The following is a 10,974-nucleotide window of genomic DNA, read 5'->3' on the forward strand; positions in this document are numbered from 1 at the left end:
TGTAAAAGTGAAATTACAGCAAAATGGTACTCTTCCCTCTCTCATCTCTCATCTTCAGACTCCAGTTATCTCTGATCATTCTATATCTGTTGTTGTTAATGGCATAACTCCTACTATTTACCCGGTGGTTACCATGGCCCAGCCTCCGTTTCTGCTCTCTTCCTTCTCTTATTAATGACCATTCCTCAACTAATAATCCAGTTCACTCCTGCTTTGGAGACTTAGAATACCACTGGGGTAAGTTATTGTGTTTTTTGTTTTGTTTGTTTTTTAAGTAAAATAGCTAGCGACAGATTCCCTATACTGTGTCTCATACGTGTCAAAGAACAGAAATATTGACAAGCAGTCTGCATGTCGTCGTGAAACTGTCATTATCATACAGTGAGATTATAGATTCGGTAACATGCCTCATGAGATCTTCAATTGTCGTTATCTAGTAGTAAAAATATTGGAAATCTGACAATAAGAGGATACACTAAGTATATCGGATCTTATTGTATTGAGTAAGCACAAGTGAGCACGCGAGGCATGAAAAGCTGGAGTACATATTTCATAAAAATGTTCGATGTGGTTCAGCTTTTCGTTTATTTTTTTATTCTAACATTGTGTTTGTCTTCCGGCCGTTGCCCAGACTTGAGATGGTGTGAGACGTTATTACATATAAATTATAAAAATTCGTGTGTGTGTGTGTGCAGGAGTGAACTAAACTATTGTTTTATACACACTTTGTAATTTTAAGGTGTGGGGTGTGTACAGTATTTCTAAAGCCACAGAGAATAAAAAAATATATATTCATATAGTAAGACTTAATGATACCTAATGGTGTATAGATCTCGTAAAAATCATAATCAATTGGTGTTTGCCACATAAAAACTACGTATTCCTGCTTGTTGTAACATGTTCTTCCTCTCTGACGGTGTGGTGACTGAGGCCGCACACCATCACCTGTTTATATCACATCTTACCGATTTTCCTAGTCATGAATAAAAACAAAATAAGTTGACTAAAATTATCAAAAGCTAAATCAACATGGCTGGTCAGAAAGAAGAAGGAAACACACACAAAAAAATATCGATGTTCAGGTGTTTGCTGGCGTGACAAAAGCGTGCTAGTGATGGCGGGTGAAGGAATACACACACACACACATCCGACCTGTCATTATTTTTTTTTACTTTTATCCTCTTCTTTGATCGGCTCGTTAGCCGCTTGGGCGATCGGTAAGTACTGGACATATACTGGCTCCAGAATGTATCTCTACAGTGCCAGACTGTTCCAAGGCTTGTCCCTCCGAAAAAGTTTGCCCTGACAATTTTTTGAAGCTACAGTTCGGGAATCTGTAGATACACTCAACATTGAGTCTCTCCCCTTTAGTTTAATTTTATACCACTTTGAATATTCAAAAATATCCTCCTCTCGCAAGTTCTTTTACAGTGTACAGTACTGGGTCATTTAGTAGGCTATCTGTTGTCTTTATGCCCTTCTTACCTCGGTATTTTAACCAGTTGCTCCCTCCTCCTCTCCTAAACTGAAATGCTGAGCCCACCTTGGCCTCTGGTTGCAGGTGAAGAAGAACATGGTGGAGTCGCCGACGATACAGTGGTTGGTGTTTGCGAAGGAGGACCTGACGGAGAGGTTGCCAGGGATGCTGCGTGAGGGTACTCAGGTAAGACTCCTCAGACCTCAGCATGTGTAGAATCTCTACCAAACCAGTTGACTTAGCAAATAAACTGTGCCCGCTGTTAAGTTTTCTCAGCAACTGGAATAATAAGAAGTTGACTGATTGCTTGTTACCAAAGACTATTAGTCTTTGCCTGTAACTATAGAGCTGTGAAGTCATACCACTGTTTACTAGAATAAAGTAAATACAGCGACTGAGCAATTCTCTTGGAAGTCAATGAACTTTTACAAATTACCCTGTTTTAAGTTGCCAAGAAAGCTAAACGTTGGTAAAGTTTAGCCGATATACTGATATTATGCCCTACAGTATATGGTAATGTAATGGTGAAAATTGTGTTTTTGCAATAACGCAAACTGTGGTGATGTATATTTTTGGGAAGTAGAAAACAGTCAAGCAGGTAAAGCAGCAGCGAGAACGTAATACAGTACCAGCATTGTAACCAATAATTTCACATGAAGATAAAATATAAGTGATGCATATAAGATTGGCAATAAAAATTTTGATAAGATGTGTTAAGTTTCAGTCATAAAATAATTGCCAACTGTGTGTATGTGTGTGTAGGTGGCGTTGATACAACGAGCCACAACACGTAAGGCGCTCCTCTTTTCCTCCAGGGTTGACCCCGATGACCAGATCAGGTGAGTGCCACAGATGGCAACTTAAGCTAACACTGTTAATTATTTTTGTGACTGAGATAATGAACAGTGGAATTGGTTTAACAGTTGTAGTATTTTGCGTTATTTAATGGGAGAATGACAAGCATGGCTGGGCGTTTATTCTCTGTTCTTGGTTACAACATGCCTTACACATTTCGTGTTTACACAAGCCTAAACACTTTCTGACTTTGGTAAGAAGTAACATAATATATATATTCAATAAAGGCAGCATATAAACATACTTATATAGTATAACAACAGTTTAAAGGATTTAGAGTGAATGACTGTCTGACATTGTGCCAAGAGTATGATTCATGAAATATTTTGTTTTATACGAATGTAAATAAGAATTGTGTGATTATTGTAAGGGAATAATAAAAGTGATGATAAATGGAATTCTAGAGGTACTACTATGAAACACTTTATTCGGGAATTATAAACACTTTCTTGTCTTCTTGTAAAACTCCTTCAGTTACTTTGTGATTCTAGATTAGTCTAGAAGGTAACATAAGACGTTCAAAATATACATGGTGTTTAGAAAGTCCCTTGATGTTCGTGTTTTCAGTCTTAAACATTCAAAACATAGGATGGTATTCCACTGTGTCCCTATTGACATTTTCCTTGGTATTTTAGGCAACATGAATGGTAGAATTGTAATTTAGTGAAGGAGACGTACTTAGAAATTCCGTATAGGCTCCTAGGCTTAACTTCTCTCCGATGCGGTAATTTTCTGCTAGTTAACTACAACAAAATGTAATATGATAACTTACAATGGATGTTGTCATAGTTGAGAAAAAGCAAAATAACTAGATTTCAAAGGCTCTTCAATATGTTTTTGCAGATTCCATCATGTTGGAGTCTGGTCTGCTGACATCGGTGGAAACCAGCAGGAGGAACTCATACCAGACCTTGAGCAGATGTACTCAGACTTCCAAGGGCGGGAGTTGCTGGTCACCACCAACGATAACTGGCCCTTCTTCAAGATCAACACACTCGACAATGGCACCATCATCCCCATTTCTGGTATTGACCTTCAGGTCATCACCACCCTCAGTGACTCCCTCAACTTCACGTAAGTATACAGTCAACTAGTACTACATGTACTTATACCAATACAGTAAATCAAACTGGGTGAGAAGAGAAGATAGTGGGGAGATCACCTGTAATAGTAAATGCTTTTATATTTTCCTTTTTTCTTATATTTCTTTACCTTTACTCTTTTACTTCTGTATTTCATATATATATATATATATATATATATATATATATATATATATATATATATATATATATATATATATATATATATATATATATATATATATATGTAACCGGTCGGAATTTGCTGGACTTTAATTTCTCACTTGACTTGGGGTTTATTAAAATTTAATAGATGGTAAAGGCAGTGGAAGCGCCCCTTTGAGAAAAATCCCGAACCAGCACAAGAACACTTAAATCTACTACACAAAATGAACTGTCCGTGACCCGTGGAAGGATAGCGTCTGTGACTGGGATGAATGAGACACACTGTAAAATTTAGACACTTATATTCCCTCCAACACTACAAACACAATCAAATAATGGTACACCAATATGCGCACCTCTTAACTTAAACTTAAAACACTACTCTGGGGAATAAAAGTTATAAATGACATAGAAATTATTAGAAACACAGGCAACAATAAATTTGAAGTATTAAGAAATGTTAATTGCACACATGAACAGGCCTTAAGGGCTTTCACAAAATAATATCAGTCACTTAGGAAATGGTACTAAAAAATAAGAAATTAAATACTCCACAATGAATAGGCCTTAAGGGTTTTCAACAAAATAATATCAGTCACTGAGGAATGGTAATAAAATATAAGAAATTAAATACTCTACAATGAATAGGCCTTAAGGGCTTTCAACAAAATGATATCAGTCACTGAGGAAATGGTAATAGAATTTAAGAAATTAAATACTCTACAATGAATAGGCCTTAAGGGCACTCAACAAAATTATAGCACCCCAACAGATGTACACTTCCTAACCTAACCTACCCACTACTCTGGGGAACAAGGTTATACCTGAGATCAGAATTATGAAGAACAATTAGAGGCATTATAAGAATCAAATCACAGTATCACTCTGGTTCCACTTAATGGCACAAACATTCAAAACAATATTATCAAAATTATTTAGAAACTATTAAACTACACACGTCAAGATAATATCAGTCTGAGGAATGGTGTTAACTACACCCGTAATAAGGGAGGGAAAATGTTACTCTAGGTATCTCCTAGAGACCTAGACTCACGGTCTCAGTGTGTGACCATTAGTTTACTCAGATAGCCTCAGTGTACTCCCAGTGCGTCCATAAAGCGGAAGGGAGTGAGCCAATCAGACCTTGTACAGTTGAGAGAAACTTTAGCTTCCCGTTAGCAAGAGGGTTTCACTAGCTGCTCGGGACATGTGGGGTTGTGCACCGGAGTGGTAAGAACTGATCACCCACTGCTGATGCTGGTCCCGTGTCGTTTTAGTTGTCGGGAGCACTCGTTCACTCAAGAGATCCTTTGCTACCCCGCTAAACAGTGACAGGCCTACACTGATCGGTCCAATGGCGACAATCGCCACCCTCAATCATCAACGGCAGTCAATCTCTCGCAGTCAACTCCGGTCAACTCCAATCAAGTCAAGTGGGTTCTGACGGAAACCCTGAAATGAACTCACTGTTAGCTCTAGTTTACTTTATCACTGCCCTATCTAACCCTGTCTGAGATCGAATGAGACTTACTTGTTATACTGCAATAGCGCAGCACAGGTGACTAGGCCACGTGACTATTTCTGATGGACGCGCGGAACGTCTTGTCTGTGTGAATGCTCTCCGGGACTGGGCCTAGCCAGCGTCGCGTCTCCCCAAGGCGCTAGCTTGGGCCTACGTGATATATTTTCCGCCTAACTAATAACTCCTTGGGACACCCGTAACATTATTCAGACTGCTAAACGATCTATAATAATTTCAAATTCAATAATAGTCCCTTAACTTCATGAATCGCATCATTATTAATTCGGTAAATCACATTCAATATCATATAGGCCTAGTTCCGCAATCTCTCGCTACGAGCAGGCAGCGCTCCCTCCCCTCAGATGACCTTGAACGCTCAGTATCACTCATGGCGGGGCATTTGAAATTACTCTGAAATTTCTGAATATTACATATATATATATATATATATATATAATCAACGACCTCACCAGCCAGGACTCGAACCCTCGAGTGCATTAGGTCGAGGGTTCGAGTCCTGGCTGGTGAGGTCGTTGATTACATGTTCAAAGTCCGCGTGTTATATAGACTAAATATGAAATATATATATATATATATATATATATATATATATATATATATATATATATATATATATATATATATATATATATATATATATGTAATATTCAGAAATTTCAGAGTAATTTCAAATGCCCCGCCATGAGTGATACTGAGCGTTCAAGGTCATCTGAGGGGAGGGAGCGCTGCCTGCTCGTAGCGAGAGACTGCGGAACTAGGCCTATATGATATTAAATGTGATTTACCGAATTAATAATGATGCGATTCATGAAGTTAAGGGACTATTATTGAATTTGAAATTATTATAGATCGTTTAGCAGTCTGAATAATGTTACGGGTGTCCCAAGGAGTTATTAGTTAGGCGGAAAATATATCACGTAGGCCCAAGCTAGCGCCTTGGGGAGACGCGACGCTGGCTAGGCCAGTCCCGGAGAGCATTCACACAGACAAGACGTTCCGCGCGTCCATCAGAAATAGTCACGTGGCCTAGTCACCTGTGCTGCGCTATTGCAGTATAACAAGTAAGTCTCATTCGATCTCAGACAGGGTTAGATAGGGCAGTGATAAAGTAAACTAGAGCTAACAGTGAGTTCATTTCAGGGTTTCCGTCAGAACCCACTTGACCGGAGTTGATTGGAGTTGACCGGAGTTGATTGGAGTTGACGAGAGAGAGATTGACTGCCGTTGATGATTGAGGGTGGCGATTGTCGCCATTGGACCGATCAGTGTAGGCCTGTCACTGTTTAGCGGGGTAGCAAAGGATCTCTTGAGTGAACGAGTGCTCCCGACAACTAAAACGACACGGGACCAGCATCGGCAGTGGGTGATCAGTTCTTACCACTCCGGTGCACAACACCACGTGTCCTCGGTCAGCTAGTGAAACCCTCTTGCTAACGGGAAGCTAAAGTTTCTCTCAACTGCACAAGGTCTGATTGGCTCACTCTCTTCCTGCCCATGGACGCACTGGGAGTACACTGAGGCTATCTGAGTATATTAATGGTCACACACTGAGACCGTGAGTCTAGGACTCTAGGAGATACCTAGAGGAACATTTTATCTTCCTTATTACGGGTGTAGTTAACACCATTCCTCAGACTGATATTATCTTGACGTGTGTAGTTTAATATTTCTTAAATAATTTTGATAGTAGTGTTTTTTTTAATGTTTGTGCCATTAAGTGGAACCAGAGTGATACTGTGATTTGATTCTTTTAATGCCTCTATTGTTCTTCATAATTCTGATCTCAGGTATAACCTTGTTCCCCAGAGTAGTGGTTAGGTTAGGTTAGGAAGTGTACATCTGTTGGGGTGCTATAATTTTGTTGAGTGCCCTTAAGGCCTATTCATTGTAGAGTATTTAATTTCTTAAATTCTATTACCATTTCCTCAGTGACTGAAATTATTTTGCTGAAAGCCCTTAAGGCCTATTCATTGTAGAGTATTTAATTTCTTATTTTTTATTACCATTCCTCAGTGACTGATATTATTTTGTTGAAAACCCTTAAGGCCTATTCATTGTGGAGTATTTAATTTCTTATTTTTTAGTACCATTTCCTAAGTGACTGATATTATTTTGTGAAAGCCTTAAGGCCTGTTCATGTGTGCAAGCAACATTTCTTAATACTTCAAATTTATTGTTGCCTGTGTTTCTAATAATTTCTATGTCATGTATAACTTTTATTCCCCAGAGTAGTGTTTAAGTTTAAGTTAAGAGGTGCGCATATTGGTGTACCATTATTTGATTGTGTTTGTAGTGTTGGAGGGAATATAAGTGTCTAAATTTTACAGTGTGTCTCATTCATCCCAGTCACAGACGCTATCCTTCCACGGGTCACGGACAGTTCATTTTGTGTAGTAGATTTAAGTGTTCTTGTGCTGGTTCGGGATTTTTCTCAAAGGGGCGCTTCCACTGCCTTTACCATCTATTAAATTTTAATAAACCCCAAGTCAAGTGAGAAATTAAAGTCCAGCAAATTCCGACCGGTTACATATATATATATATATATATATATATATATATATATATATATGTATGTATATATGTATATATATATATATATGTGTGTGTGTGTGTGTGTGTGTGTGTGTGTGTGTGTGTGTGTGTGTGTGTGTGTGTGTGGAGTGTAGGACAAAATGCCCCCAGGACAAAACCCCCTTGAACAAACCTAACCAAACTTCCTAACTTAACCCAAGTGGGTTTTGTCCTACACTCCACACACACACACACACACACACACACACACACAGTTTCCGTCTCCACCTCCTCTGCCGACTCAAGTCCCTCGGAGTTCCTGCACCCGAGCTCCTCAGTGTTTACTCAACATTCATACTTCCCAAGCTCATCTTTGCCTCCCCCACCTGGTCTTCGTCCCTAAACGCCACACAACGTAAACACCTAGAAAAAGTGCAAAAGAGGGCATGCAAGATTATTCTCTCCCCTTCCTTCTCCACATATCAAGAAGCTCTCAACGCACTGACCCTTTCGACTCTCACTGACCATCACCACGACCTCATCTGCAAATTTGGTAAGAAGCTTCTGCACCATCCTCGACACCGGCTCCTACTACCACCTGAGATCCCTAGCCCGAGAATTGCTGTTCGACACCACAACCGCATCCAGCCCATACGTGCACGAACTGATCGCTATAAGAACAGCCCAGTCCCAACCATTGTAAAAATTATCAATAACTTGTAATAAACCAGTGTATTCACTCCCAGTAAATACTACTTCTTGCACTGTCACTATGTTGAAATGCCCTGTAGTTTGAGCGTTTCCCCATCTAGTTATTATATATCTTATTTATATCACTTATGTTTTTTGTATATTATTTGTAATTTGAAACCCATTCCCCAAATATGTAACTGTATATTTTCAGCCTTCTGGCTGCCAAGCTCTTTCAATAAACCGTTAATTATTATTATTATTATTATTATTATTATTATTATTATTATTATTATTATTATTATTATTATTATTATTATTATTATTGCACACACATATGTCTGACTCCAGTGAAAGCTCGGTTGTCTGGAATGAGGAAATTATTATGACGTTTCCCACCTTACCCCATTGAAAATAAGAGTAAATGGTGTAATAGAAGATCTATCAAAAGTTGAGTATTGTGCTTTATAATGAGAGATGAATTGAGTGCGAGTAATGCTGTGATAAATTATAGTTATAAAAGGTTTGTATGGTGGCTTAGGTATATCTGTATGATGGATGGCTGGTGTAGCTTTGTGTCACTGGCAGGTTTCGGGTGATACGGCCTCCAGATGACAATTGGGGTGGACCACAACCTGATGGGAGCATCACTGGTCTGGTGGGTCAGGTGGCCAGGCACGAAGCACATGCCACACTCTGTGAGCTCACAATTACAAGTAGGTTTTCCTCAGATATATGGAGGGGAAATCCATAAATAATTTGATGATTCATCTCATTATTCCATGACAAGTAAGTCCTCTTTAGGTCTATGATGGAGAAGCCTTTAAAATGAAGCCTTTCCTATCATAATTCCATGTCTTCACGAATAGGAAGGAAGTAGGCCATCACATATTGGTCTTCTTGAGGTCTGTAAAGGGAGATATCACATACTGTCTAATCAGGTCTTCACTCATCAGAAATAGGTCTTTTTCAGGGCTCAAAGCATTCAGGACTTTTAACTGGTTTCTGTAAACATCTGTGCGGGATATTTACTTCGGTACTCAGAAAAAATGGCACTGGAAAAATGGAATCAACTATTCTGATGATTATGCCTTTTTTCCGGTGCCATTTTCTCTTGTGCCATTTTCCCTACATTCGTTTACTTCAGCAACCCACACAGATTCATTTGTTGCTTTACTGTAATGCTACACTTTCTCTGTTCTTATAGATACGACACATATACAACGATATGTTCCTCCAGTAACCTTTCCCGTTGTTTTCAGCGTTTCTTCCATTTGTATCCCATACCGTTATTTACAAGTAAAATTTTGATTTGTCCTTCATGTACACAGTTTGCACTCATGGCCCTTATATGAAAACTATCAATTCAGAATCTTCACTTTGTTCCATTGTTTACACATCCAGACAGGGAGACTTTCTTCAGCCATATTTTCCTTTCTTGTCTGTAATTGCATAACTCTCTTCTAGGCAGTCGTGAGACAGTGGTTGACTTCACTGCTCCCTACTATATGGAGTCCACAACACTGGTGTCAAATGCCCTAAAGGAGAAAAATCGAGCCTTTGCTGTCTTTTCTCCCTTCACAGCCCAGGTACAAACCTTGAAGCAATAACCTTTGTTATAAATGAGATCTTATATCCTCATTTTTTACCTTTAATTTTACTTGGGAACAGGGTGCTCCTTCCCTTGACCATACCGGTGGTTATGTGATGCTCTGGACTTGTTGTTTTATACTGAGGCTCCAACTCTAGTAAGGTTTACCTAAGATCCCTAATTTGGCAATTTTTCCCTAAAGCTTCTGTGTCCAGTTCCCAAATTTGTTTATATTATAACATCAGCAATGAGAACACTCCTGAAAGACTAAACTAGTACACTGTCCACTTTAACATGGTGTCTGCTTAAGTGAATTGGGATATAAAGGTATGAAATTTTAGAATATTTATTAAACATACATGAAAAATATGTTAAGGAGTAAATGCTTACATATACAATTATATCAGACCAGGGCTGCTTCTGAGACTTAAAATATTATCATAAAAGCAGGACCATCCGAATACGGGATGCGTTTTTTGATAAGCTGTCTCCCTATTTAAGGAGTGGGTTAAAAAAGCTAGAGCTACACTTAACAACAAAAGAGTTAAGTCCACCTACTCCTGTTCCAACTGTGTAGTCTGAAGTAAATCTAAGAAATCACATGTATGGTTTTGCCTTGACAGGTATGGATTTGCATCTGTGTGGTGACAGCACTGGTGGGCCCAGTGCTGTATGTAGTGAGCCACATAATGATAGTGTATGTGGGGAAGAAGGACCATGTCCACCACTCAATGCAGAGCCTTAGCTTCAACATGTACAGGAACCTGATGGTGCAGGGCAATCAGATCACTTCCCCTCACTGGAGCCTTCGTTTCATCTTCTTCTTCTGGTACCTCTTCTGTTTCTATATATATGGTGAGGCTGACCAAAAAATCTTCTATATCTTGGGATCAATAGGTGTTATTGATCTCTGAAATCTAAACCACTTGATGTATAGATAGGTTCTTCACTTTGTATAAATATTGTATTCCTGCAAATTGGCACGCAAAACGAAACCAGTTTTTGATTGGGGCAACCTTACAGTAGCTCACCCAACTGTGAATTGTTACCTGACTTTACA

The 10,974-nt window shown here is 38.9% G+C and overlaps 1 protein-coding gene across 1 annotated transcript; it reads left to right on the plus strand.

Annotated features, from left to right (window-relative positions):
- Nucleotides 1-1,561: 1,561 nt before the first annotated feature.
- LOC121875899 (glutamate receptor ionotropic, delta-2-like) lies at nt 1,562-10,769 on the plus strand (the record flags this gene model as incomplete). The annotated part of the gene is given in 6 exon segments (XM_042380628.1): nt 1,562-1,663; nt 2,240-2,316; nt 3,176-3,406; nt 8,912-9,039; nt 9,791-9,912; nt 10,538-10,769. Coding segments are annotated over 6 exon segments (892 nt in total), but the record flags the coding sequence as incomplete, so codon positions are not given.
- Between the last annotated feature and the right edge of the window lie 205 nt (nt 10,770-10,974).

Source organism: Homarus americanus, unplaced genomic scaffold (assembly GCF_018991925.1).
Source record: "Homarus americanus isolate GMGI-L3 unplaced genomic scaffold, GMGI_Hamer_2.0 scaffold50271, whole genome shotgun sequence".
NCBI classification, from domain to species: Eukaryota; Metazoa; Arthropoda; class Malacostraca; order Decapoda; family Nephropidae; genus Homarus; species Homarus americanus.